At 41.7% G+C, this 25279-nt stretch overlaps 1 protein-coding gene across 3 annotated transcripts in view; it reads right to left on the reverse strand.

The window, feature by feature from the left end:
* ttc7a (tetratricopeptide repeat domain 7A) overlaps positions 1–25279 on the reverse strand; it is a 250058-nt gene that overhangs the window by 199129 nt on the left and 25650 nt on the right. For all 3 annotated transcript variants that reach the window (XM_008104901.2, XM_016991757.2, XM_062971056.1), the window contains 4 exons: positions 25059–25180; positions 20163–20241; positions 15087–15247; positions 12382–12445 (listed from right to left, as the gene is read on the reverse strand). In XM_008104901.2, coding sequence (XP_008103108.1) covers positions 12382–12445; positions 15087–15247; positions 20163–20241; positions 25059–25180 — 426 coding nt within the window. The remainder of the gene's footprint in view (positions 1–12381; positions 12446–15086; positions 15248–20162; positions 20242–25058; positions 25181–25279) is intronic.

The following is a 25279-nucleotide window of genomic DNA, read 5'->3' on the forward strand; positions in this document are numbered from 1 at the left end:
GGGAAATGAAAGAGTGCAATGGGATTCAACACATGCATTTTAAATCATTCTTCATCCATGAAAACACCATGTACTCCAATGGTTGCAATAACACATACTAGATGGAACAGACCGTCCTTGAATAAACTACCATCTTCCATCTGATTTTGCAGCATCTAGATTACTTTTCCATAAGCTGCTTCTCTCTAACACACCTGAAGGGTTCAGAATATAACAGGTGCATTCCAAACTTGGAAATACTTGTTATAAATTAATTTATTAGTCCTAATTTGATTACCTTTTCAACAGCAGTTTTGGAATGAATTATTTCAACTGTTAAATACCAGAACATCATTATGGAGCATTGATTTCTGTTCCTTGATACTTTAACATGTTTCTGGTTACTTCTAGTAATTTTTTTTTTAAAAAAATAGTAATTATAAAAGGGTAATTTAAAGACCTCACAATTTAACAAAATATTTAATATTAAATATATTAATTATTTTCTTAACAGTGTAACATGAATAGATTTTCTGTAAAATTTACAATTAATACATCAACAAATGTGATGCTGACACAAATGGTTCCAATTACCAAGAGCATCGATTCCCAGTAAATAATCTCAGAACCTAGTTGCCCTGTGATGATGTTTCAAAAATGTAATTGTAGTTTCATTTTAAAGGTGTGCTTAGTGCCAACTGTAAGCAATTGGTCTTGAGAATATTAGTTCCTCTGGAAAGAGGAAAATAGAGGAGCGGTGCTTTCTGAAATCAACTCAAGGTACACAAACATGGTTTTAGAAAATTGTCTTTAGACCAGCTTTAGGCTATTTTGGATGTTCTCAAAAGTGGAAACAGAAGAAACATGAGTGGCTAATCTTTCTTCTGCTCCCACATTCCTCCATGAAAAGGAACGAGTGTTGCTACATGTACTGTATATTTCCTCATTAAGCCAAGGAGCTTTCAAGGCTGTACTACAATATAATCTCCTCAACAACACCATCACATAGATTAAGGGTGCAGTTTAAGACCACTTTAACAGCCATAGGGATTATAGAGTGAGGCACCAGCACTCTTTGGTACCTTGTAAAACTTAAGACCTTGCGAAAGTACAACTCCCATGATTCAAGAACCTTGAGCCATTGCAGTTAAAGTGGGGTCAAACTGCATCTCTGCAGTGTAGATCTACTAGATGCTCAATCCTTTTATCATAAAAGTTGCCATGAGATTAGGGATGAGACGCAGTGAGTCATCTATTATCTAGCTCAATGGTTCTCAGCCTGTGGGTGCCCAGGTGTCCTAGCCTACAACTCCCAGAAATCCCAGCCAGTTTATCAGCTGTTAGGATTTCTGGGAGTTGAAGGCCAAAACATCTGGGACCCACAGGTTGAGAACCACTGGTCTAGCTCATGCCGGTTTCATTTTTTCCCCTTCTCACTAACTCAAGGGGAGCCTGGTCTGTTCTCTGGTCTCTGCTGCCCCTTTGGGTAGAAACACATCTAATGCTTTTAAGTACAAGAGGGTTGATTTCAAACGAACATTAGAAGAAACCTCTTGACAGCAATGAAAATTATTGTATAGAGCAGAGCTTTCCAAACAGTTCATGTTTGTGGACACATTTTTAGTTCATGTAATTCAGGTTAAACCAATCTCTTCTACGGACACATGCATAAATTGTAATAACAAAATGTACGGGAACAGAATAGAATAGAATAGCTTTAATGTCATTGTACGAGCATTGTACAGTGAAATTAAATGCTTTCCGCAGCACACATCACAAAAACAACATACCTATCCCTCCACACTCCAACCACCACTGCACAGCCCCCAATGCCAAATCATTGCGAAACTATCAAGTTCAATATAGTTACAGCTCTAGGATAAAAGCTATCTCTCTGTCTGTTAGTCCTTGTCTTTGTCACCCTGTACCAGCTGCCAAATGGTAATAATTCAAAAAAAGAAAAGGCTAGGTGAGATAATCATCATCATCATCATCTTCATTTATATCCCCATCTCCCAACAAGGGACTTGGAGCACCTTGCAGTCATCAAAACATAGTAGATAACATAAAACAAAATAAATAACATATCAAATTTAAAGCAGTCACAGAATTAACACAATACACAATACAACCAACGCTTGAATAGGCAATAGGCGCCCAGGCTGTGGCACAGGCTGGTAGCAGTCAGCTGCAGCCAGCTGCAACAAATCACTCTGACCAAGAGGTTGTGAGTTCGAGGCCAGCTCGGAGCTGCGCTTGTCTCTGTCTTTGTTCTATGTTAAGGCATTGAATGTTTGCCTCATATGTGTAATGTGATCTCCCCTGAGCCCCCTTCGGGGTGAGAAGGGTGGAATATAAGTACTGTAAATAAATAAATAAATAAATAAATAAATAAATAAAAAATAAAAATAAAAAACAATCTGAACAACATTTAGGGTTTGAACCATCGCACTAATAAAGATAAGCCATAGATGGATTCTTAAGAATGCTCTGAGGCTGCGGGACTTATCAAGTTCTTCCAAAGAGGGGAGAAGACAAGCTTTCATTTAAATATATTTTAAAATATATTATTTATTTCTTATTTCACACAGACTCGGAGGCTTCTCGTTATGTTCGTACAACACCCCCACACACTTTAGCCAACACGCTAATGTGTCATGACACATAGTTTAGAAAGCTCTAGTCAAGAGAGCTGGTGGGATCTCTTTCTCTGGCCATCTTCAAAATAGGGGCTGGACAGCTGCCTGTTGGGGATGCTTTCACTGAAGATCCTGCAACTGAGCAGGAGGTTGGACTCAATGGTTCCAACCTGATTCTATAATTCTATATTCTCTGATTCTTTGGCTATCAACAGAGAGAGATCCAAAGAGCAGAAAATATGATCAATCTGAAGCAAACTAAAGCCCTCATGCTCTTAATACGGTAGTCAGGAGCCCCCGGTGACGCAATGGGTTAAACCCTTGTGCTGGCAAGACTGATGACTTGAAGGTTGAGTTGCTCACCAGAAGGTTGCTGGTTCGATTCCAACTCGGGGAGAGCACGGATGAGTTCCCTCTATCAGCTCCAGCTCCATGTGGGGACATGAGAGAAGCCTCCCACAAGGATGGTAAAAACATCAAAACCTTCGGGCATCCCCTGGGCAACGTCCTTGCAGACGGCCTATGGTCTCACACCAGAAGTGACTTGCAGTTTCTCAAGTCACTCCTGAAATACAAAAAAAACTGGATGGTTTGACTAATAGTGATTTCCTTGCACCCCTCCCTAAAGTAGTGCATTCCATAGGTGTTGAACACCAACTCGCATTTTTCTTTGGAATAGATGGTAGATAGTATTTATTTATTTATTTATTTACAGTATTTATATTCCGCCCTTCTCACCCCGAAGGGGACTCAGGGCGGATTACAATGAACACATATATGGCAAACATTCAATGCCAATAGACAAACAACATTCAGTTTTAGACAGACACAGAGGCATTTTTTAACATCTTTCCAGCTTCACGATTTCCAGCCACAGGGGGAGCTGTTGCTTCACCGTCCATTGGTGGCTATTCTTCCTCATTCTTTTCCTCGTGAGCAGTTTTATGGTGTTGTAGATTAGTTAAATTAGCCTCCCGCATAAAGCGTCCCTAAATTTTCCCTACTTGACAGATGCAACTGTCTTTCGGGGCTGCTAGGTCAACAGCAAGCCGGAGCTATTTTTTATTTTATTTTATGGTCGGAGGCTTAACCCGACCCGGGCTTCGAACTCATGACCTCTCGGTCAGTAGTGATTTATAGCAGCTGGTTACTAGCCAGCTGCGCCACAGCCCGGCCCCACACAGAACTATAGTATCACAGAACTATAGGTGTAGAAGTAACCTTAGTGGCCATCTAGTCCAGCCCACTACCTTATACGAAATCACCTCTGAGATTGGGAAGATTTGCTGAAATACCCAGCCAATTGTGAGTTGCCTAATCCTGCCCTGATAGAAGAGAAATGTGAATGCAAAGGATGGGAAATAACCACTATTCTAAATCCTAAGGGGCAGAGATTTTCCCCCAAAAAAAGTACCTTTATAGATTAAAACTTCCACAGTATTCCTTGCCGACTGGGGAATTGTATGTGTTTTAATCTCCTTACCCAAAAAATCCCAACATAGCTTTGCTTGATTTTTTATCATCTTTCTAATGATTATAATACTAGAAATAGCACCCAACCAAGATGTCATTTTTCTGCACCATTGTTTTCTGCATTATCCACATGAGACTGCTGCATAATAATAATAGCTGTCTATATATTGCAAATGTTTGCAATATATGGACAGCTATTATTTCAGTTACCAGTTGCCATTCCTCTAATGAATCTATAGTGGTGTGCATGCCCCCTTACATGCTCACAAAAACCCTGTGAGGGTGATCAAGCTAGAGAGAGACTTATTGGTTTGGTAAGCTCCGTGACTATGTGGGATTTGGCCCTGGTGGTTTTATAAGTCTTCCATTAATTTTCTAACCACTGCATCCTGTGCATACATTTTCATTTATTTCACTTTTAGTGGAGTGGCGGAATATTTTACATACAGCTATCCATACTTGTAACCCCCAAAGCTCATGGCAGTGTGTTAGTTTGGGTGAATATTTGATCTGCGCTGAGGCTTCTTTTTAAAATTCCTCATTTGGCCCACTGACAAATCCTCAAAATAGCTGACTCTGATTAACGGCTTTTGGGAGATGTGGGGGCTTGTTCTGCACAGCAATTTTTCATGAGTAAATGGCATAGCAGAGTTGGTGAAGCAGAAACTTTTTAATAGTGTTGTGTAGAATGAGGAAATGGATTTAAGTGACAACCAGGATTATTGTGTTCATCATTCCAGACAGCGTTGCCTTCTTCGGTACATGTTTAAAGTCTTCTTATTAATGAAGGACACTGTAACCAAGACATGCTTTTGATGAAGCAACCAAATCTAAAAAGACCTTTTCTCAACCTGTGGGTCCCCAGATATTTTGGCCTTCAACTCCCAGAAATCCTAACAGCTGGTAAACTGACTAGGATTTCTGGGAGTTGTAGGCCAAAACACCTGGGGACCCAAAGGTTGAGAACCACTGACCCAGAGAGCAAATGATAGGAGATTATGTAGTGCAGACCATAGTCGTGTCTGCTGCCCAGAGCACTGAGGAAGTGGATCACGGCCTGCGAGTCAACATAAGATTTTAAGTCCTGAAAATGAGCAGTCTGTCTCTAGCAGCTAGTGAAGGCCATATTCCAGAGAAGGGCCCACATGCTGAGGAATCATTCCCTAGGGAGACAAGGTCAGAGGCTGAAATGAGTTCAGAGGATGAAATCCCAGGTGGAGAGGATAATGAGCTGGTAGATAGGAGGCTTAGTTTTTGTAAACCTCAGGCGGCTCAGCAGAATCTCCAAAGGTCAAGGCACTTGTTACAGATGAAGCTCTTATCATGAAGTCAGGTAAAAAGACATGATTTTATATATAGATTAGTGAGGCCAGGGGGGTTTTGCCAGGCAGTCTGGACAAAATTGGTAATCGAAACAACATCTCTTGTCAAGTCCTAGTCAAGGCTGCTAAGGGAATTCTAGTTCCATGTCTTTGTTTTTGTTTCATGCTTCCAAGTTTGAAGGACTGTTCCCAGATTTTTGTATTAGATTTTATGCTGCCTTGTATTCCTGGTTCTTTTTAATTCCTGTGCTGCATGTCCTGTTGCTTTGGGTTTTTGAAACTACTTCTGTATCTTGAACCTTTTGGCCTATTTCCTACATATAGACTTTGTCGTTTTTACTATTTTTGCTGAACTGCTTTTTATATGCTCTTCAATAAACTGCTTTGCTGATTTAACTTGGACTGGAGTGTGATGGTTAAGTACAGAGATGCTTCCTGCCCTGGAGTACAATAGGAGACCCACAGCTCTTTAGATGATAACAAACTACAACATCAATTGTCCATGCTATCAGGTGTTTAAGGATGCTGGAGTTCAAAAAGCTGTGAAGAAGCAAAGATTCCACACTTCCTAGAGTTGTGTTTGGTGTAACATACCTTTCTGTGTTACAGAAATAAATTTACTTAGAATTGCAGCTTCCATGTCTAAAATAATCAAGTTTTTAATCCTCAGAGATATCAAATTAATATCCAGATAAAAGCAGACAGATACAATATACATACAGTAGAGTCTGACTTATCCAAGCCTCGCTTATCCAAGCTTCTGGATAATCCAAGCCATTTTTGTAGTCAATGTTTTCAATATATCGTGATATTTTGGTGCTAAATTCATAAATATAGTAATTATAATATAACATTACTACGTATTGAACTACTTTTTCTGTCAAATTTGTTGTATAACATGATGTTTTGGTGCTTAATTTGTAAAATCATAACCTAATTTGATGTTTAATAGGCTTTTCCTTAATCCCTCCTTATTATCCAAGATATTCACTTATCCAAGCTTCTGCCAGCCCGTTTAGCTTGGATAAGTGAGACTCTACTGTATTATGTCATGCTTCACTGGACTGCTCCCAATGACTCTCCTTCCATGCAAATATCTCCAGGTATGGAATTATTATCCAGTGGTGGAAACCTTATGAAATCACTATGTAGCCTCTCCAAATTGGAGCTAAACTGCCAATATGGACTATAGAAAACTGTGTTTCCCTGCCTGGGTCATTTCTAGGGTGATACTGCAAAGCAACTTTTACACTCACTTTCCTCCCCACTCATTTGTGTCGAAGACTGTACACTGGGAACATTTTTCTTAATACAGCTATATATCATGTTATGGTTTTTGCTCATTCAATTGACTTATATTACTTTAATCTTTGCTTGTACTTGCTTTGAGAAAAGTAACTCATAAAGTTAATAAACCACAACAAATCCTTGTTTCTTAAAAAAGAGTAAGTGAACAAGCAAAATGTTTGCAGTGCTTTCACTAGGATTTCAGCCAATTGTGCTCTCTTTCAAGATACTCCATTTCATCCTTACTGCTTTGTCCCTCCATTACAATCACCATCAGTAACCTGTCCATAGCTATATAGTATATGCAGAACTTATTAGGATAGTGTCTTCTAGCTGGGAGGTGGCTTCTAAAACAGGATCATTGCAATATTTGTTACTTCTGCAAACTTGTTGCTGATACCTACTTGCTGACTGTATGTGGTACCTACTGTTTTGGCTTCCAAATGATGAACTCTCAAAGAATCAAGTTCCCTACTAATTTACAGCACCTCCTCCAATATCTCAAAGATACAAACTGCGACATGTATGACCAAGCTGTTGAAGGTTGTAGGAATAAATAAATAGATAAATAGAAGTTTTATCACATTTTCTGAATCAAGATAAACCCTGCAGTATAATAAAATGTCACTCAGGCTTGTGCAGCAAATAACAGTATCTTTACTTCAGTTCAAAAGTTCAAACAGGACAACAAAATATCTATCAGTCTTTCTGAAATTACACAGAGAACATGGAGTATAAACAGTCCCTTTGAACAGTATTTAAATATGCCTTGTTTGCCTTATAAATAATTAGGCTTCAGAGAGCATGACAGCCATTTCCTCCCTGATCATTTTCAGTCAGCTGTTCTCCTCCCTCTCCAAGATGAAAGTGGCAGTTAAAACCGTTTGTCTCACCAGCAAGCTAGAGTCAGCAGCCAGTCGGAATTCTGGCTCCTGACCGGCTCAGCCAATAAGCTGTCGCCACATGCCCTTTTCAGTCAACTCACCACATCATGGTGCCTCTTTTACAAACCCTCACACAAGCAACATCAGGTGGCAGAAGGTATTAATGAGGAAAAAATAAAGGCAAGGAGAGGTTGCTGCAGTTTGCTTTAGTCTGAGCTTACTTGGAAGAGGAAAATTTCACCTCCCACTCTTCTCTCTCCACTTGCTGAACAAATGGAGTGAAAACTACTTTATAATAAGTCACCCAAGGACAAAAGTGAGAAATACGAGTAGAAAAGATAACCTGGGACATTTTAAAAACAGTTGAGAAAGTGGGACAAGAAAGGATTAATTGGAACACTCTTAGCCAATTCAGAACATTAGGGAAGGGCAATGAGCATTGCTTCTGCTAATGGCCACATAACTTTGTAAGTATTGTCATTCCTCTGCGTTTGCTGGGGTTAGGGGTACAGGACCCTCGTGAAAGTGAAAAACCACAAATGAAGTGGTCAGAATCTGACCAGACTACAACACACAGCTGACATCCTCTCTGGGCATTGAGAATAACGCCTCTGATTTTGCCTTCAACTGGTGTGTGTCTCATTCAGCCTTCTGGGAATCTAGACACCTCAGGCCCCCAAACCTATGATTCAGGGGAACAGAAATCACTGGACAAATTGTCTGGGGATGCATCCCCACAGATACAGGAGTCGTACTATATTATAATCATATATGTAATATAATATGGTAATAGTAGCAAACCTTCTGCCTCTTGTTGTATAATATGATCCATGAATAAGTCGACCCAAGTTTTTTGGGTTGATTTTTTGACTAACATTTCTAGTGTATCCATGAGTACATAGGATAAATTCCTTTGGACCATGATTGCTATAATCCTATAAGCAGGCATAGCCACTGGCCATCACATGCTGGCAGTGAGATTCTGGGATTCTGATCCAAAAATATAATTTTTTCTGATTTTGCTACTGAGCAAAAAAAAAAATCTAGAATGCCAAAGAAACAGCTTTGTTGATGCAAAGGCAACAGTTATTCCTAATTCTGCTTCTTACTTCTATCTCGTCTTTCTCACTTTTCAAGGTCAGGTCCCACGTGGACTCTTAAGCAAATACTAAGATAGTGATGAATCACTGCTAAACTTTTGCTACGTTGGGCACAATGTTTATGAGTGTTGGTTTCAGGATGCCTGGTTTTCAGCGCAGCTGTGCAAGCAGTCAGCCCTTGTTGAAATTACCCAGCCTGGGCTTTGATAAATATGAATCCACAGAACATTAACTAGACGCCACATGGAAAGGAACACATTTTTTTGCCATTAAAATGAATAAATAATACAAATGGCCACGAAGTCAGGCTGAGTGACAGTTTTACTAACTGTACTTTGAGCTACCAAAACTGAAAATGGAATGGATCTTCTAAATGTAAATAAAAGCATTTCAAAATAAACACAGCAGGGGAAATAAGACGGCAAAGGGGACGTGGACAGAAAAATGTTCTTTTCCCCGCTATGCAAAATCTCTGGTTAATATTAAGCAGCAGTAGAAACAACTGCAGAGGGAAGACTGCTAAAGGGAGCATGTGATCAGAGCAATCCTGTGGATAGTTTAAGGAAAACCCTGGCCCTGACTGAAACAAACTTTTTTTTTATTTTGTGGAGGAAAGGCATTGAAGAGTCACCAGAGAGAAGGCAGTGTGATTCAGTGGTTGGACTGGGATTTGAGAGTTCCCAGGGCTCTAGTCCTCACTGTGCCACAAAATACACTGAATGATCTTGAACACAAAATAGTCAGACTCCCTTCAGCTGATTTTTCTCTAAGAGCCATTGTGAAGATAAACCATGCATTTGAGTCATAGGGAGGCAGGAGCAAGCTTGTTTTCTGCTGCCCTGGAGACTAGGGCGTGGAATAATGGCTTCAACTACAAGAAAGGAGATTCCACCTGAACATTAGGAAGAACTTCTTACTGTGAGAGCTGTTCAGCAGTGGAACTCTCTGCCCCGGAGTGTGGTGGAGGCTCCTTCTTTGGAGGCTTTTAAGCAGAGGCTGGATGGCCATCTGTCAGGGGTGCTTTGAATGTGATTTTCCTTTTTCTTGACAGAGGGTTGTATTGGCCCGTGAGGTCTCCTACAACTCTATGATTCTATTATTCTGTGTGCATAAGTAAGAGCCACGTGCACCACTGATGGAAAGATGAGATGTATATATAAATAAATAAACCTGCAGGGATCCAGTGGCCATCATATATGACACTTTCAACCGCTCTTCCCTCTCCTTTACAAGTTATTTGTAGTAATCACTTTCAAGGAGCTCCTGTGCCCCTTACCCAGGCATAGACAAACTTTGACCCTACAGATGTTTTGGATTTCAACTCCTACAATTCCTAACCGCTGGTTTGCCCAGGCCTGCCTAACCCTAGCGATTGTGGAGGGCTGGCTGTACAATATGACTGCTGTTTCTGCAGGGGGGTATGTTCCAGGAATTTGCATAGATTTGCGAAATTATAGGTAATAGGGGACCCTTCTGAACAAATCACATCCAGCTGATCTAAACTATGGCTTCTTAAGCTTTTCCACTTGGGACCCTTTTTGGCCTGAATATATATATATATATATATATATATATATATATATATATATATTACTCTGGGAATGTAGATCCGTAAAACAGGTATGAAAAATCAAACATTTACTGATAACAAATCAGCATTTGCAAGACTTGCTAAACAGGTTGAGTTTCCTTTTTATGAAATACAGCTGAAGCATCTTCGGGAGACTCCACCGTAAACACTGCACAACAGTCTAAAATAGCCACAAAGTGATGTTCAGAAAACATGTACTGTTGTCAAATTTTTCAAGACCCCTTCACTGAGCCAAGGGGAACCATATGGGATTGGACCCACAATTTAAGAACTTAGACTTGTTTGCAGAAATCAACTACAAGACCAGACCAGACCAGTGGCCTATAGGCAGGACTTTGGGGCAGAGTCATAGAATCACAGAATTGCAGAATTATAGAGTTGGAAGAGACCTCATGGGTCATCCAGTCCAACCCCTTGCCAAGAAGCAGGAAATCGCGTTCAAAGCACTCCCAACAGATGGTCATCCAGCCTCTGCTTAAAAGCCTCCAAAGAGGAAGCCTCCACCATACTCCATGGCAGAGAGTTCCACTGCTGAGCAGCTCTCACAGTGAGGAAGTTCTTCCTAATGTTCAGGTGGAATCTCCTTTCCTGCAGTTTAAAGCCATTGTTATGCATCCTAGTGTTCATGGCAGCAGAAAAAGGCTTGTTCTCTCCTCCCTATGACTTCCCCTCACATATTTATACATGGCTATCATGTCTCTTTCTCAGCCTTCTCTTTTGCAGGCTAAACATGCCTAGTTCTTTAAGCCGCTCCTCATAGGGCTTGTTCTCCCGACCCTTGATCATTTTAGTCGCCCTCCTATGGACACATTCCAGCTTGTCAACTTCTCACTTAAATTGCAGTGCCCAGAACTGGACACAGTGTGATTCCAGGTGTGGTCTGAACAAGACAGAATTGCGGGGTAGCATGACTTCCCTGGATCTAGACTTCTATTTATGCAGGCTAAAATCCCACTGGCATTGTTAGCTGCCGCATCACATTGTTGGGTTATGTTTAACTTGTTGTCTATGAGGACTCCAAGATCTTTTTCACACATACTGCTGTCAAGCCAGGCGTTCTGTATCTTTGCTGTCCCTCAAATTCATTAGAATGAGTGGCAGGGTTTTCAAACACAGCAAGGCCAGCCAACTGCATTTGGAGGGAAAGAACATGCTACCATATATAATGGCTTGATCCCAAGACATCCATGAAGCTTGGAGTCTAAAATTTCCCAACCGCGGCACTGTCACTTCATGAGATCCAGGATGGTACACTGATTTGCCTGCTAGACTAAGGATGCATCTATTCTACACTATAGAATTAATGCTGTGGAATCCTGGGCTTTGTAGTCTGTTTGTTTTGTGTCAGGAGGGTCTTGAGAAACTGCAAGTCATTTCTGGTGGGAGAGAATTGGCTGTCTGCAAAGACGTTGTCCAGGGGACATCCGGATGTTTGATGTTTTACCATCCTGTGGAAGGCTTCTCTCATGTTCCCGCATGGGGAGTTGGAGCTAACAGAGGGAGCTCACCCACTCTCCCCAGATTCGAACTGCCAACACAAGAGTTTAACCCATTGCACCACCAGGGGCTCCATGAAGTTTAGTGAGGCACTAGCATTCTTTGACAGAGAAGGTTAAAGACCTTGTAAAACAACTATAAGACCAAACCAGTTAAAGTGATGCCAAACTGCATTAATTCTTCCGTGTAGATGAAACCTAGGATGCTGGGAGACAAGGTTCAAAATCCTGTTCAGCCATGGAAATCCACCTGGGTGAATCATTTTCTCTCTCAGCCTTAGAGAGATAACAAACCCACTATTTGAGCAAATCTTTGAGCCAAAAAAACTCCATCGGTCCTTGGGATCATCATTGTTAGAAACAACTTGAAGACACACAAGAACAGAAGTAACAATAACAACAGTCGCTGTCATACAGGATGGCATAAAAGCAAAGGTGTCCACTGTATTAAAGGCAACTGCTTTATTTCCTACAATACAAAGGAACATGAAGTCGATCCACAATTCAAAAACGAAAGTGGGAAATTCTGGCAACAGGCTTAATACTGTTTTATTATTAAGCATTTCATCTGTTAGGGTGAACACTTTGTCACGACTGTGTTTGGACTTACCATGGATTCACTGATCAAGAGGAGGAGGAGAGCCTCTTCAACGTTGTCGTGGGGACTGTAGATGCTGCAAGACAGACACACTTTTAGAGGGGGAAAACCACACACATATATAAAACCAACATCAAGAATTAGGCTCATGGGACACTCTTGTTAACATTACCACAGGTCTAGTAACTTGAAACACTTCATGCATGATTCATTTGTTATATAATAGTTTCTCCAGACTGGTATGTCTAAAAGCAATGGAGGGTGCAGTGAGGGCAGATGACTGGACAGACACAATTCTATTCAGGCAACAGGTTTCTAACCCCCAGGGACTTTGATTGTATTATGCTTATTCTACGACAGCTACATCAATGATTTATTTACTTCCTGATCCCATTAAAGGGTGGATCGACACTGCAGCTTGATGTCACTTTATCAGCCATAGCTCATTGCTATAGAATCATAGCAGTTGTAGTTTGGTGAGGCTCCATCACTCTTCGGAAAAGGAGGCTAAGAAGGAGGTTAAACCACAACTCCCATGATTCTATAGCATTGAGCCATGACAGTTAAGTAGAGTTAAACTGACTTAATTATATAGGTAGATGCACTCTAAGTTACTAGTGGTAGATCACCAGAATGGTTTACATTTTCTTTTATGATGCTAATGTTTAGGTTCAACAGAGCTGAATATTGACTCCTATTCACACTCAATAGCCCTAACCTTGCCATCAGATCTCTGGATTTTCTCTCTGGTCTTTCACACAGAACTATTTAACTAGCGAGCATCAGGGACAGAGACTTTTTTTTTGCGGGGGGGGGGGGGTCTTTACTCTGTAACTTTCTTGGCCAGCTTGATTAGCATTTAATGACCTTGCAGATTCAGAGCCTAACTGCTTCTTGCCTGAGAAAATCTTTTGTTGGGATTCCAAAATTGTCCACATGGGTGGCTGAGATATTGACAGCTTTGCTTTCTGATGGTTCAATGTGCACAAACTTTGTTTTATGTAAATTATTAAAAATATTGTATAAAAAACCTTTAGGTTATGTGTATAAAGAATATAAGAAACAAATACTTTAATTTTTAAAAAAACCTGTTTGTTACTTTGAATCTGTACAGGTTGAGTATCCCTTATCTGAAATGCTTGGGACCAAAAGTGATTCTATGATTCTATGATTCTATGACTTTGGATTTTTTTTTTCCAGATTTTGAAATACTTGTATTTGTACATACATATGTAATAAGATATCTTGGAGATGTGACCCAAGTCTAAACACAAAATTAATGTATCTTTTATATATTCCCATTATCATGATCTTGTTCGTAAGTCCTGCCATGCTCCTTTGGGATCTAATACTGTTGTTATGCATGACCACATATGGCAACTATGGATATCCATACTGCATCTGTAATACAATAATGAATAATTAGTGCAGTTATATGCTTGTATTACACTATTTTGTGATCATAAACCAGCTATTACATGGTTTAATGTTTCATATATGTAAAAAGGGTAATGTTGCTTTGAAGAAAACAACTGTGTGGCAACAAACCAGTACAGCCAAATGGCATTAGTTAGGAATATGTGCCTTGTTATGGGAGCAAAGTAATTCAAGGTTTATCTCATGTGGAAGCCAAGATAGAGGGGGACCAAAGGTTTAATTACCTGAGTAATGAGGGGAAAGACTGCAAAAGTATAACACATACTGTATCTTGACTATTTTTTTTCGTGTCAGGAGCAACTGGAGTTGCTTCTGGAGTGAGAGAATTGGCCGTCTGAAGGGACGTTGCCCAGGGAACGCCCGGATGTTTTGATGTTTTACCATCCTTATGGGAGGCTTCTCTCATGTCTCCGCATGGAGCTGAAGCTGATAGAGGGAGCTCATCCGCGCTCTCCGCGGGTGGGATTCGAACCTGGCAGCCTTCAGGTCAGCAACCCAAACTTCAAGTCACAAGGTTTTATCCTCTAGGCCACCGGAGGCTCCGATCTTGACTAATAGGGAAATAGCATTCAAAGTATTTGAATTATATTACCTGTACATATATGATGGTTGTGATGTTTGGCAGTTCTGACAATAACTAGGATAGTAGTTGTTTTCTTAAATAAATCTTTACTAACTTAAAGTAAGCTCCTCTGAATGTAGAAAGCCTACATCTGGCAATTATTGGTAATTTCATGCATGAAACAAAGTGTATATTGAACCACCAAAAAGCAAAGGTATCTCAGTCACTCATGTGTACGATTTTGCAGGATTTAGGATTCAGATAAGGGACAGTCAACCTGTACCTGAAATGTTGCCTTCCAGCCACCTTTATCCCTTTATCAGCCTCATTAGTCTCTAGCACTAATTGTTTAACCCTCCTTCCTCTGATTTCACCAGTAATACACAGGTTTTCTTGACCCTGGATTCTGTTTCAGTTCCCTTTTCCCAGCCAAACCGATCTTGCACCTGATCTGCATCACTTATATTAGGCTATCAGGAATATGCCAGAGTTTCTCTCCTTTTTTTAAAAAAAATCATTAGTATATTCTGAAGTATATTCTGAAGAATTGGCATCACATCAACTCATCCAATGCCTTGCCGGGCTGGATTTGAAGGAAGTATACACAATCAGTATCAGCTTCAAAACTGTGTGATCCCAAGATTGTTTGCTTTTATCTTTTCTTTCTTTCTTTTTTCTTTTTGTCCCAGATGTATCATCCCCAAAGAACATTACGTACTTATCTCCAGCGTGTAGCTGCAGTTTCCGACGCAGAGTGGTGCAGATGTAAGAATTATCCTCTTTGTTCATAAACTCGGGAAGAGGATCAGATAAAGGGCTCCAGTAACAATCTTCACTCAAGGAGTGGAGAAGCAGCTCTGCCAACTGCTTGGCAGCAGTCTGGAGAAGAATGGGAAGAAAATGGGCAAAATACATTATATTAAAAAAAACTCAGCAAAACATTAATTCATATTCAGGATTAATTATCTCATCTTATGCTATGAGCCAGAACATGACACACTACACTGATTTATTTTTTAATTCTAACTCTTGCAAAGCTGGGAACTTCTGCAAATCACGTACATTTAAAAGCTGCTGTATGATTAAATCAGAGGCACTCTTCTAATCAGTTAAAGTTTTTTCAATCAATCAATCCAACCAATTAAACGAGTAAGACATTACAACTACTATACATGCCATATATGCTTGTACATAAGTCAACCTCATGTAAAAATTGAGGGCTGGTGTTGGGGCAAAAAATTACAGATTTCTGTGCAGAAAATGCAAAATTCTACGCAATAACTCTATGCAAAATTCACATGGGTTTACTAGCATAGAAAGTGGAATTTTCTGCATAAGAACCAGCTTTTTTCTGAAAAATGTATTTTCTGCAGAGAAAGATCCTTTTTTTTTTTGCACAAAATAACCATATATAAAATTTTATGCTGAACTAGCCCCCGGTGGCACAATGGGTTAAACCCTTGTGCCGGCAGAATTGCTGATGTGAAGGTTGGGTTGCTGACCTGAAGGTTGCCGGTTCAAATCCAGGGAGAGCGTGGATGAGCTCCATCTGACAGCTCTAGCTCCCCATGTGGATGGTAAAACATCGAAAACATCTGGCGTTCCCTGGGCAACATCCTTTCAGATGGCCAATTCTCTCACACCAGAAGCAACTTGCAGTTTCTCAAGTCACTCCTGATACAAAAGAAAAGTCCCAAAAGTATGACCTGGGTTCGATAACTGCATTCTTTTCTAAATTTCTTTAATCAGGGAGGGAGAAAATTGTTAAAATTACTCATTGTTTCCTTTGAGAAGAAAATTCTTAAGATCCAACTACAAATGACTTCTCCTTGTTTTATGTTTAGGTATCTCAAAGGAGAAGAAGCTTGGCTTGAAAACTTTCACATAATGGATGTCCGAAGAACTTCTAACTGAGCTAAAGCTCAAAAGTGACATGCACAAGAACTCTCTTTGAGAGTTCTTGGAGAACGGGAGAAGTCCCAGCAGATTGGAGGAGGGCGAATGTGGTCCCTATCTTCAAGAAGGAAAAAAAGAACGACCCAAACAATTACCGTCCGGTCAGCCTCACATCGATACCAGGCAAGATTCTGGAAAAGATCATCAAGGAAGTGGTCTGCGAACACTTAGAAACAAATGCGGTCATTGCTAATAGTCAACACGGATTTACCAAAAACAAGTCATGCCAGACTAATCTGATCTCTTTTTTCGATAGAGTTACGAGTTGGGTCGATACAGGGAATGCCGTGGATGTAGCCTACCTGGACTTCAGTAAGGCCTTCGACAAAGTCCCCCACGACCTTCTGGCAAACAAACTAGTAAAATGTGGGCTAGACAAAACTATGGTTAGGTGGATCTGTAATTGGCTAAGCGAACGAACCCAAAGGGTGCTCACCAATGCGTCGTCTTCATCATGGAAAGAAGTGACAAGTGGAGTGCCGCAGGGCTCCGTCCTGGGCCCGGTTCTGTTCAACATCTTTATTAACGACTCAGACGAAGGGTTAGAAGGCACGATCATCAAGTTTGCAGACGACACAAAACTGGGAGGGATAGCTAACACTCCAGAAGACAGGAGCAGAATTCAAAACGATCTTGACAGACAAGAGAGATGGGCCAAAACTAACAAAATGAAGTTCAACAGGGACAAATGCAAGATACTTCATTTCGGCAGAAAAAATGGAAATCAAAGATACAGAATGGGGGACGCCTGGCTTGACAGCAGTGTGTGCAAAAAAGACCTTGGAGTCCTCGTGGACAACAAGTTAAACATGAGCCAACAATGTGATGCAGCAGCTAAAAAAGCCAACGGGATTCTGGCCTGCATCAATAGGGGTATAGCATCTAGATTCAGGGAAGTCCTGCTCCCCCTTATTCTCTTCTACCTTGGTCAGACCACACCTGGAATACTGCGTCCAATTCTGGGCACCACAGTTGAAGGGAGATGTTGACAAGCTGGAAAGCGTCCAGAGGAGGGCAACTAAAATGATTAAGGGTCTGGAGAACAAGCCCTATGAGGAGCGGCTTAAAGAGCTTGGCATGTTTAGCCTGCAGAAGAGAAGGCTGAGAGGAGACATGATAGCCATGTACAAATATGTGAAGGGAAGTCATAGGGAGGAGGGAGCAAGTTTGTTTTCTGCAGCCCTGCAGACTAGGACACGGAACAATGGCTTCAAACTGCAGGAAAGGAGATTTCACCTGAACATCAGGAAGAACTTCCTCACTGAGAGGGCTGTTCGACAGTGGAACTCTCTCCCCCGGGCCGTAGTGGAGGCTCCTTCCTTGGAGGCTTTTAAGCAGAGGCTGGATGGCCATCTGTCGGGGGTGCTATGAATGCGATTTCCTGCTTCTTGGCAGGGGGTTGGACTGGATGGCCCATGAGGTCTCTTCCAACTCTACTATTCTATGATTCTATGATTCTCCTACCCTTAGATTGGTGACAAATTTACACATTTTTTAAATTAAGAGGAACTGGAAAAATTTTTAGAACAAGCGTTTATGCTGTGGTATATATTGTTCTATATAACAGAAGGCATATATATGAAAGTTATTACTGTAAGAATTTTTATAATAAATTAAGGATTCTTTCTAATATTATGATAGGAAGCTTTCTTGCAGATCAGCTAGCATGGCATAGAAGTTTGAGCATTGGACTAAGATTCTGGCAACCATTGTTTGAATCTCCATTCGATCATAAAAATCCACTGGATAACCTTGGGCAAGTCCCACACTCTCGTAAAACCCTGTAATAGGGTCGCCATATCAGAATTGGCTTGAAGGCACACAACAACTACAAGCTTTTCTCTAAGCTTACCATCCTATCACTTTTGTACACATGCCAGGGAGAGTTGGGATGAAATGCAAACTCCAGATGGTACGGCATGCTTGAGCATCAAGATGCAGCCATACTTGGAATAATGAAAAATAGACAGTATACTTCTTGTAGCATGTGGTGCATTTAGGTGCTCCTGCAGCCAAGTTTGGCAGCAGCCTGAGAAACTAGGAACCATAGGAAACGTAAGGTCCGTGAACACTGAAGTATGTGCTCACAACAGCCTCCAAGCTTCTACATACCATAGAAACTCTATTTCCCACAGAGCCTGGAATTTGTGGATGACGTTTCATATGTTCCCAAAGCATATGAGGCATCATATACACATATCTACATGGGAAACTCATTGATTGTTGGGGCTAAAAGACATCTCTCCATTTGGTCCATGAGCTACTAGCATAAGACCCTATGACAAGTCTCTAATATCTCCCATTTCTGTTCCCAATCAACCTTGATAATCCTTGGGAAAAAGAACTATAGCAATTAAGCAAACAAATCAAGGGAAACAATTTGAAATGTCTAATTCAAATCTCATCACTTTCACTTTTAAAAAATTCTTATATCTACCTATCACTATAATCTATTTTTGTATAGAGTTCCATACAGCTGAAGGTAAGGTAGAGGTAAAGGTTTTCCCCTGGCATTAAGTCTAGTCATGTCCAATTCTGGGGGTTGGTGCCATCTCCATTTCTAATATAGTAATTTAATGCTTATATTGTGCTATGCTAATAATATATTGCATGTACATTTGATTTGTAAGCCGCTCTGAGTCCTCTCCGGGGTGAGAAGGGCAGGATATAAATGTAATAAATAAATAATAAATAAATAATAAGCTGAAGAGCCAGTGTTGTCCCGTAGACACCTCCAAGGTCACGTAGCTGGCATGACTACACAGAGCGCTGTTACCTTCCCGCCGGAGCGGTACCTATTGATCTACTCACATTTGCATGTTTTCAAACTGCTAGGTTGGCAGAAGCTGGGGCTAACAGCAGGAACTCACCCTACTCCCCGGATTCAAACTGTCGATCTTTCGGTCAGCAAGTTCAGCAGCTCAATAGTTTAATCCACTGCACCACCAAGGGCTTCACAACTAAAGGTATCTAGTTCAATTTAGGACTAGGTCTACAGAAGCGATGACTATTCTGAAGTTGCTGGACTCCAATTTCCATGACTAGGTCAAGATGCAAGCTAGGATGCATCTACACTGTTGAAGTAGAGCAGTTTGGCAGCACTTTAATTGCCATGGTTTAATGCCCTGGAATCATGGAAGCTGTGGTTTGATGAGGCATCAGCACTTTTTGGCAGAGAAGACAAAAGACCTTGTAAAACTACAACTCCCATGATTCCATTGCATTGAGACATAGCAGTGAAACTGAATCAATTCAATAGCGTAGCTGCATTTCTAGTCTAACACCCAGCCATACAGGAAAATTCAACAAAAGCACTCCTGAGAGATAGCCATCCAAAATTTATTTAAAGAGCCCCAAATAAGGAGGCAGTCTATTTAACTTATATTTTGACCCAATTTTGCAGCTGTTCCCATGTAGAAGAAAACCTGTATAGATAAAAGATGTACATTGAGTTTTCTATTCTAAATACTGTTTTATTTATTTGAATTCAGTTCTACCTGATCTTGTTAACCAGGTAGCTAAATACAAAATTATATGGCCATGTTCCCATTATTTAGCAAGCAGGTGAAAACATAGAGAAGACTATATAGACACCTCCAAATTATATCTGCCAAAATGAGGGCTTCTACATCTCCCAATGAACTGTCCTCTTACCGGGTTGCTGTGGGTTTTCTGGGGCTGTATGGCCATGTTCCATAAGCATGCAACAGAAGTCATAGCTTCTGTAGATCGAGTCCTAACCTTTAGCTATAGGGAGCTCTATACAAAAATAGATGATAGAAACAGCAACACAGTGATTCAGGCCATGAAAGCCTTCGACAAGACACTGTCCTCTTACCATTCGGAAGCTCTGAGTAGCCTTCGTTTCCATCGTCCGCAATAATTCTCTGAGATTTCGTATTCCTTTAACGATGTTGCTAAGAGAATGAGAAAGGAAAAAATATTTGAAGGAAGATTGATTTGATTTGAAGGGATGGCGGGGGGAGAAAGCTTTGACATTTAATAAATATCAAATTATCCTCAGGTTGGTCCAATGGAAATAACAGCAAGCAAAGAGACCTTTGAACATGAGCTGCTTAGGCATCTGATCCCAGATGGTGGCCTATGAGGAAATCTTAGATGAGTACAGGGGACATCTGGAAAGAATATTTTTAAGCGTCATATTTTTGTCAGGCTTTCTAAAATGATTGGCTTTTCCTCTTCTTGCTGGGTATATAAGAGCCAGTTGGGTAAAAGTGGCAATTTTTGGGCACAACTGCACAGTAGAACTAATGCAGTTTGGTTCAATGCTATGGAAATATGGGATTTGCATTTTGGTGAAGCATAAGCACTGATTGGCAGAGAAGGCTAATGACCTTGTAAACCTATATCTTCAATGATCGCATAGCACAGAGCCATGGCAATTAATAATAATAATAATAATAATAATAATAATAATAATAATAATAATAATAACATTATTCTTATACCCCGCTCCATCTCCTCGAAGGGACTCAGGGCGGCTTACATGGGGCCAAGCTAACAATATACAGTAAAACCCCGCTCGTTCGAGCCCCGCTCGTTCGAGCCTCCGTGCAATCCGAGCAGGTGAACGGGGAGGGCTGCAAAGGCCCTCCCCGTTCACCTGCTCGCTGGTGTGCGTGTTGCTAGGTAGATAGCAAGCTACCTAGCAACATGCACGGAGCGCTCGCCCCTTGGGAGGTGGCCCCTGCGTGTTGCTAGGTAAATAGTAAGCTACCTAGCAACACGCAGTGGGCACCTTCCAAGGGGCGAACGCCCCGTGCGTGTTGCTAGGTAGCTTGCTATCTACCTAGCAACACGCACGTCCGACTCCTTCGCCTTGCCGGGCACCGGTGTTGCCGCCCCGGCGTGACGAAGGAGCCAAGGCACGGGCGGGCGGGTGGGTGAACGGGGAGGGCTTTTGTGGCCCTCCCCGTTCACCCACCTGCCGAAGGGGCTTTCTTCCTTTGGCGAAGGCTTGGAGCCAGGGAAGCAGGTGTCACTTCCCTGGCTCCAGGCCTCTGCCAAAGGGAGGGAGAGCCCCTTCGTTGCAGGGGGTGCTCCCAACCGCGGGGAGGACTCTCCATGGGGACGAGGGCTGGATCAGGAGGCGCTGCAAACGCCTCCCGATCCAGTCCTCGTCCCCATGGAGAGGCTTCTCCATGGGTACGAAGGCTGGACCGGGAGGCACTGCCCACGCCTCCCGGTTCAGTCCTTGTCCCCACGGAGAGGCTTCTCCATGGGGACGAAGGCTGGATTGGGAGGCGCTGCCAACGCCTCCCGGTTCAGTCCTCGTCCCCATGGAGAAGCCTCTCCGTGGGGACGAAGGCTGGATTTGGAGGCGCTGCCAACGCCTCCCGGTTCAGTCCTCGTCCCCACGGAGAGGCTTCTCCATGGGGACGAAGGCTGGATTCGGAGGCGCTGCCAATGCCTCCCAGTTCAGTCCTTGTCCCCACGGAGAGGCTTCTCCATGGGGACGAAGGCTGGATTGGGAGGTGCTGCCAACGCCTCACGGTTCAGTCCTCGTCCCCACGGAGAGGCTTCTCCATGGGGATGAAGGCTGGATTTGGAGGCGCTGCCAACCCCTCCCGGTTCAGTCCTCGTCCTCACAGAGAGGCTTCTCCATGGGGACGAAGGCTGGATTGGGAGGCGCTGCCAACGGTTGGGACGAGGGCTGGATCGGGAGGTGTTTGCAGCGCCTCCCGGTCCAGCCTTCCTCCCGCCTGGTAATCCGAGTTATCCGGTTGACCGAGTTGAAGTCCGCCGGTTTAACTTGGAGTACCGGGGTTCTACTGTAAAAGTAAACGCAAACAATACAATAAATAAATCAACAATAAAACATCAAACAATGATAAAACAGTCATAAAAAGTCACATACAAAGTGATGTTAACCAGAATTGATTCTACAATGTAGGTGCAACCCTAGTATCCATAAGTCACAGTCATTTTGACAGCAAATAATAACAAGGACATACAGGCTGATAATGTTAACAGATAGAAAACTTCACTCCTTGTGGACTGTTGCTTATGTTAAAAAATGTAAACAAAACTCTGGAGATTTTTACAAACACTTAGAGAGGATCTACCTTGTAGTGGGAACTGTTTCACATAGCCAGTGAAATTTATTTTATTTATTTATTACAACATTTATATCCCGTCCTTCTCACCCGAGAGGGGACTCAGGGCGACTTAAAATAAACACAGATATAAAAATTATACAATACACTATAAATCAGATTAAAAATTATTAACTATTAAAGACTCTCTATTGTTAGAATTATTGAATGACAGGCTAATAGATTACTACCAAGGACCCCATTGGGAGAAATTTCAGCACCAACAGAAGATAACTTTGGGTTGCTGTGAGTTTTCCGGGCTGCATGGCCATGTCCAGAAGCATTCTGGAACATGACCATATAGCCTGGAAAACTCCCAGCAACCCAGTGATTCTGGCCATTAAAGTCTTCGACAACATGGAAGATAACTTTCTTCATGTCACCTCTCCATCACATCACCAGAAATACTCGTGGGTTATTCCTCTGCAACTGATCTTTGGGGTACATGGGGGTAGATGAAGGCTGCAGACAGAAGCAGTTTTGTCAGTGGATGTTCCACAATGGACATAGGTCAATATTTATAGATCCTGACTGGCCAGGAGGTTGGACTAGGTGACCACCATGGCTCCGCTGTTGGGGATGTTGACTGGGGAAACTAAGAAATCGAGAAATTGAAGACCAAAGCTTTCTAAGCTGTTTCCAGTTCTATGACCATACTTATGAATCCATTCTCTTCCTCTTCCCAAAGCTGGATCTACATCAGTGCTTCTCAGCCTGGGGTCCCCAGATGTTTTGGCTGGTAAACTGGCTGAGATTTCTGGGAGTTGAAGGCCAAAAACATCTGGGGACTCCTGGTTGAGAACCACTGATCTACATAGTAGAATTAATGTATTGGCATCATTTCAACTGTTGTAGCTCAATGCTATGGAGTCAAATTTTGTGAGGCACCAGCACTATTTGGCTGAGAAAGCTGAAGTGCTTGTAAAGCTACAGCTCCCATGACTCTATGGCACTGAGCTATGGCAATTAAAGTGATATCAAACTGAATTAATTCTATAGTGAAGGTGCACTCCCCACCCATATTTATAGCCTAGAATGTACAAACCCTATCGCAGATTGGTCTAAAATTTGGTCTAAAATGGCTGCACATTAGGAGAGAAATGTACATCAGCACATTGTTTACATGCTATAATTTGCCACGGCTTCTTCTATACTTAGCAATCTGTCTGCTCAGGAGAATGCTCAACTCGAACACACAAAACAAGAGCATTCTCTATCATTCGGGTTGTAGAAATTGCAAATCTTATAAGGAACATAATCAAGTGTCCCAATGTTCACAATTTTGGATACAGAACCTGGCAAGTTAAAAGATCTGCTTGTGCCCCCTTGTGGCACATAGAGAAGGAAGTTCAATCCAATCTGTTTTGCTATATTGATCCTTTGAATTGATATCCACTTTTTAAAATGAAATGAATAAAAGAATGAATCCTTTACTGGGCAACCCAAATGCAAAAAAATCCACTGGCTTCTTCATCAGGTAATGATGTTAGAAACCATACACAAAATAATTACAATACGATCCCCCATATCCAATGGGGATATGTTTCTAGACTTTGGATGAGAGACAGTCAGGAAAAAGTAAGAGTCCCCATGTAGGACCAAGAAAGACTTCTGCCTGAGACCTTGGAGAGCTGTTGCAGGCAGTCAGAGCAGACAATTCTGGACTAGATGAACCAAGGATGCAATAGATGTTAGCTTCCTAAATTCCCGTGCAATCCCTCTGCAGATATACGGTCCTTGTGACTCCTTCCAACACTTTCATTCCATCTTTTTATTATTCTAAGTCTTAGGCCCCTTCCACACAGCTGAATAAAATCCCACATTATCTGCTCTGAACTGGAATATATGGCAGTGTGGACTCAGATAACCCAGTTCAAAGCCGATATTGTGGGATTTTCTGCCTTGATATTCTGGGTTATATGGCTGTGTGGAAGGGCCCTCAGAATTTCCCATCAGCAGGGCCATTGGCCTTGTTGGCTGGAGGATTCTGGGAGCTGTCATCCAAAACCTAAACTTTTTTAGGTTCTGCTTATAGTTTTTTTCTTCCTGCTCCTTGGAGTCCATTTCAACTCAAAAGAGTTGCTGCAAGGATAGTCCTCGCTAAAGTATGGAAACAAAATAAGATACTCTCTATAAATGAATGGATCCTGAAACTACTGGACTTGATACAAATGGACATCCTAACACAGAAATTAAGAGATGCAAAGACAAAGAACAGATTGGACAAGCTTCAAAGAATTTATTAGTAAGAATGGAAACACATTCACAATTGACTTATCTGAAGTGTGAAAGGTTATCCGCGAAAGGGTCAGCTGGACTTTGAAACGGAGTAAATATGAAAATATAGCTTCTCTGGAGGACAATTGGAAGTTCATTGTTTGTTTGTTTTTTGTCTTTGTTTTGTTCTGTCTCTTCTTATGACTGTTTCTCCCTTTTTTTTCTATACTTTACCTATTCCCCCCTATTTCTACCCATCCTACTCCCTCACGGAATTGTTTTCCTACTTTAGCTGTAAAATAACACTTGAAAAGCAATAAAAAAAGAAGAAGAAATTCTGCTAGGACAAATTGCAGGCAACAGCCATCATTGGGAACTGCAGGCAGTTTTCCTCTACCTACCCTCTTTTTAAGTGAGCCACGTAGGCACTCTGCAGAGCAGCTTCCAGGAAATAAGGCAATTCAAAGTCCAAAGGAGGCCCGTGGCCACCTTTCACGCCTCTTGCATGCGTGTTGCCGAAACTCTGGTAGTGGTAGGAGGGAGAGAGAAATGGGACACCATTGTTAGAGATGAATAATAGCAGCACTTTGATGGAAAATTGTCACTACGTTCCTCCAAAAAA

Source organism: Anolis carolinensis, chromosome 1 (genome assembly GCF_035594765.1).
Source record: "Anolis carolinensis isolate JA03-04 chromosome 1, rAnoCar3.1.pri, whole genome shotgun sequence".
Taxonomy (NCBI): Eukaryota; Metazoa; Chordata; class Lepidosauria; order Squamata; family Dactyloidae; genus Anolis; species Anolis carolinensis.